This window comes from Atta cephalotes, assembly GCF_000143395.1.
Source record: "Atta cephalotes unplaced genomic scaffold scaffold00004, whole genome shotgun sequence".
NCBI classification, from domain to species: Eukaryota; Metazoa; Arthropoda; class Insecta; order Hymenoptera; family Formicidae; genus Atta; species Atta cephalotes.
The window spans coordinates 7503460-7507492 of record NW_012130068.1 but is presented as its reverse complement, the minus strand read 5'-3'; the positions used below and the strand labels follow the sequence as shown (position 1 = coordinate 7507492).

General features: G+C 56.3%; 1 protein-coding gene across 1 annotated transcript; it reads left to right on the top strand.

Annotated features, from left to right (window-relative positions):
* Positions 1 to 2091: 2091 nt before the first annotated feature.
* Positions 2092 to 3900, top strand: LOC105626174 (protein dachsous-like). Its single transcript, XM_012207485.1, has one exon. The coding sequence runs from the start codon at positions 2092 to 2094 to the stop codon at positions 3898 to 3900; it is 1809 nt and encodes a 602-aa protein (XP_012062875.1).
* Positions 3901 to 4033: the final 133 nt, after the last annotated feature.

The following is a 4033-nucleotide window of genomic DNA, read 5'->3' as shown; positions in this document are numbered from 1 at the left end:
GAGAGAGAGAGAGAGAGAGAAAGGGAGAGAGTCGGCATGCAAGCAGGCGGGCAGGCAGGTAAGAGAGTTTGGTATGGTCTAGCTGCTCGCTGCCGCGAAGACTCGAAGACTCGAAGAGCGCGTTGAATACCGGGGCCCGGCAGTCCCAGCACCAGCGCGCCGCCGACTCGAGAATCGAGGCTCCCCTCTCCAAGATGGCCGCCACTGGTCGAGCTGAGGCCCAGCCGTGAGCCCCCCCTGACCGAGCCAGGCGAGCCCGTCGGGTTAGGGGAAGGGTAGGCCTCGCAGGTGCCGCCATGTCAGTGCATGCCTAACATCGAAGCCGCGCGGAACGGACGTTGGGCCCGACTACGCGATACCTCGTGCCACCGCTGTATCTGCGGAGGGAAGGGTTATCTAATCTTCCTTATCATTTTCGCGTCCCCGCAGCTCGATTCACAGCTGCTATAATATTATTTGTGGAGAAACGGCAGCACCGAGATCCTGCACGATCCTGTCTCCTTCGGATCGGGAGAAAACGATGCGTGATCGAGGAAAGTGTTCCGCCGCCGATCCTTCGCGATTAAAGTAAGACCGCGTAGAACGTCGGACGCGAAAAGAGAGACGAGACGATCGGTGCGCGTCTCCTCTGTGAAAGCTGTGAAAAGAAACGGGCAAGTCGTATCTTTATATCGTGATACTTCGTATAATGAGGTTGGGCAAAGGGCGCGTCGTTATTCAACTATTCGCGATTTTTCGACAGGTGTACGACTGACAGTTCGGGGTGTTATTTCAATGACCTATCGTCCGCAAGTCATTTGATTTTGTCTTCCTGGTATCTTTGCTTCTGAAATTTTGTTCCTGGACCAAACGTACAGACTGGTTTCTCACTCTGGTCTGTTGATTCCGGTTCGCGAATCGATCGACACGATCCGACGGACGGAGCGGAGCGTCTTACGGCAGCCGGTCAGCGGGGATGACAGCGGCAACGACCGGCCCGTGACGTCGTGGGACGAATCACGAACACGAAGCAGGACGGAGTCCGCGATAGCGTCGAAGAGTGCGAGGTGTCCCGACGAGACGGGAACACGACGGTCATGCATGACGCGGGACGATCGCACCGGGTTCGCGACCGGTCGTGCTGATCGGTTGTGCTGGTTATCGGGACGTGGATCTAACGCGAGGAATGTACTATATCTCGCCTTCATAGAGGAACTTGGCAAAGAAAACGAGAAAGGAGGGAGAAAAGTAGCACGATAATTTGATCAGCGGCCAACTTCATTTCAAACGAGCGAATCTCCGCTGCTATATTCTCGCGGAGCGAGAACATCGTGAAGAATGCGCTGTATCTCATTGTCGTAAAGGAACTTGGCGAAGAAAACGAGAAAGGAGAAAGGAAGAAAGGAAGTTTCGTCCAAGAGAAAAGTAGAATGTCGCGATAATTCGGCCAACTTCATTTCGGACGAGCGAATCTCCGCTGCTATATTCTCGCGGAGCGGACATCGCGAGGAATGCGCCGTATCTCGCTGTCGTAAAGGAACGTCGAAACAATTAGAATGTCGCGATAATTCGATCAACGGCCAACTTCATTTCGGACGAGCGAATCTCCGCTGCTATGTTTTCGCGGAGCGGATCGGAACACAGTTTGCGCGGCCGCGGGTAAATCTACGACGCGGTGAGACAATTACGCCGGTATTTGAAACGTTCGTGAAAAAAGGAGAAGGGAATCGGTACTTCGCGTGTGAACATATAATAAAAGTAGGTTGTGAATACAGTCGCGAGAGACTCGTTCAAGGATAAAACAGTGATATTTGGTGGTTGCTTCGTGTTGGTGTTAATACAAAGGTTAGGTTAAGTTGGGGTGATAAGGAAAGTGCCGGTGAAAGAAAAAAGAGGGGAAAAAAACGACGAGGAAGGAGCGCGTAAAGTACCTGGAGGAGGAGGACACGAGGACTCGGCAGGTACGAGGAATCCGTACGCTTCGCTTTGCATCGCGACTGACGGCCGCGCCGTAGAGGATGGAAAGGTCGAGATAATATCGCGAGTGTCGAGGAGGAGGAGGAGGAGGTGGTGGTGGAGGGACGGCCGTGGCGTGGTGCTGGAGGCCCCAGGATGTGGCATCTGCTACTGTTCCTCGTCCTGGGAGCGACCCCCGGCCTGGGCGCGACCCCCGCTCCGGGTGCGCTGCACGAGCGCGTAAAGTACCTGGAGGTGTCCGAGAACGTGCGGCCGGGCACCCGGGTGGGTTTCATCGACATTGATAGCCCGCCTTATCTGATAGCGCCGGTACCGGGTTCGCCGGTGGAGACCGATCTGATCATCGAGTCGGCAACGGGGGAGATAAGAACGCGGGTGCCGTTGGACCGTGAGACCCGACCGTCGTACAGCCTGGTGGCGTTGCCGAGAGTACGGGTGGTTATCACTGTGCTCGACGAGAACGATAACGCGCCCACCTTCGCCGTGGATCACGTGTACATCGAGTTCCCGGAGAACTCGCCCCGTGACGTCAAACGGCCTCTACCGCCGGCCTACGATCCCGATCTCGGCCAGTACACGACGCAACGTTACGAGATCGTGTCCGGGAATCACGGCGACGCGTTCCGGTTGTCGCAGCAACGCGGCCGCGACGGCGTTTTGTACCTGGATCTTCAGATCGCCGGCTCGCTGGATCGCGAGATGCGCTCCCGCTATCATCTGGTGATCGAGGCGCTCGACGGTGGCACCCCGCCGCTCCGCTCCCATTTGAACGTCAACGTCACCGTCCAGGACGTCAACGACAATCCGCCTGTCTTCAACCAGACGCGCTACGACGCGAGCGTGCCGGAAAACGCGACTGTCGGCACGCCGGTGCTCGCGGTGAATGCGACCGACGCCGACGCCGGGGACAACGGCCGTATCGAGTACTCCATCAATCGCCGACAATCCGATCGCGAGGAGATGTTTCGCATCGATCCGGAGACCGGGATGGTATATGTCAACAAGGCCCTTGACTTCGAGTCGAAGGAACGACACGAGCTGGTGATCGTCGCTCGGGATCGCGGTGCCCAGCCGTTGGAAGCCAGCACCTTTTTCTCCATCCACGTGACCGACGTCAACGACAATCAGCCGGATATCACCGTCATCTTCCTCTCGGACGACGCGACTCCCAAGATCAGCGAGAGCGCGCAACTCGGCGAATTCGTCGCCCGGATATCCGTCAGCGATCCTGACTCCCGGACAGAGTATTCGAACGCGACGGTTACCTTGACAGGCGGCGAGGGTCACTTTGGTCTGACTACGCGGGATAACATCATCTATCTCGTGGTGGTAGAGCGACCTTTAGACCGCGAGGAGCAGTCCGTTTACGAGTTATCGGTGGAGGCGACGGACGCCGGTACGCCTCCGTTGTGTGCCGAACGCACTTTTCGGCTGCTCGTCACCGACGTGAACGATAACGCGCCCAAATTCGAGCACGAGAGGTACGAGGCTCATCTCTTGGAGGCGTCCGAGCCCGGGACGTCGGTGATACAAGTGTTCGCGACCGATCTCGACGAGGGCGTCAATTCGGCAGTTCGTTACTCCTTGGCGAACGCAACGTGGTTCGCGATCGACGAGACCACCGGAATTATCACCACAGTGACGCACGTGGACTGCGAAGCCAACCCGGCGCCGATCTTGGTGGTGTACGCGACTGACTCTGGACGACCGCCTCTCAGCAGCAGCGCGACCGTGCGAGTCACCGTCCACGATCTCAACGACAACGAGCCGATCTTTGAGAAGCCGCTCTACAATGCCACCGTGCCGGAGAACATGCCCGTCGGACGCTGCTTTCTCAAGGTAGGATTGCGAAAATCACTTTTCTCCCCTGCTGCGCGTCACGAAAATGTCAAACTGAGACGCTCACATACAGTGACCCGGTTCAAAAATGAGTATCAAAAATGAGAATAACGTTAATCTCAGTTCAATTTATTCTTTATATATTTTTTTTTAATTTTGCACTGAGAGAGAGAGAGAGAGAGAGAGAGAGAGAGAGAGAGAGAGAGAGAGAGAGAGAGAGAGAGAGAGAGAGAGAGAG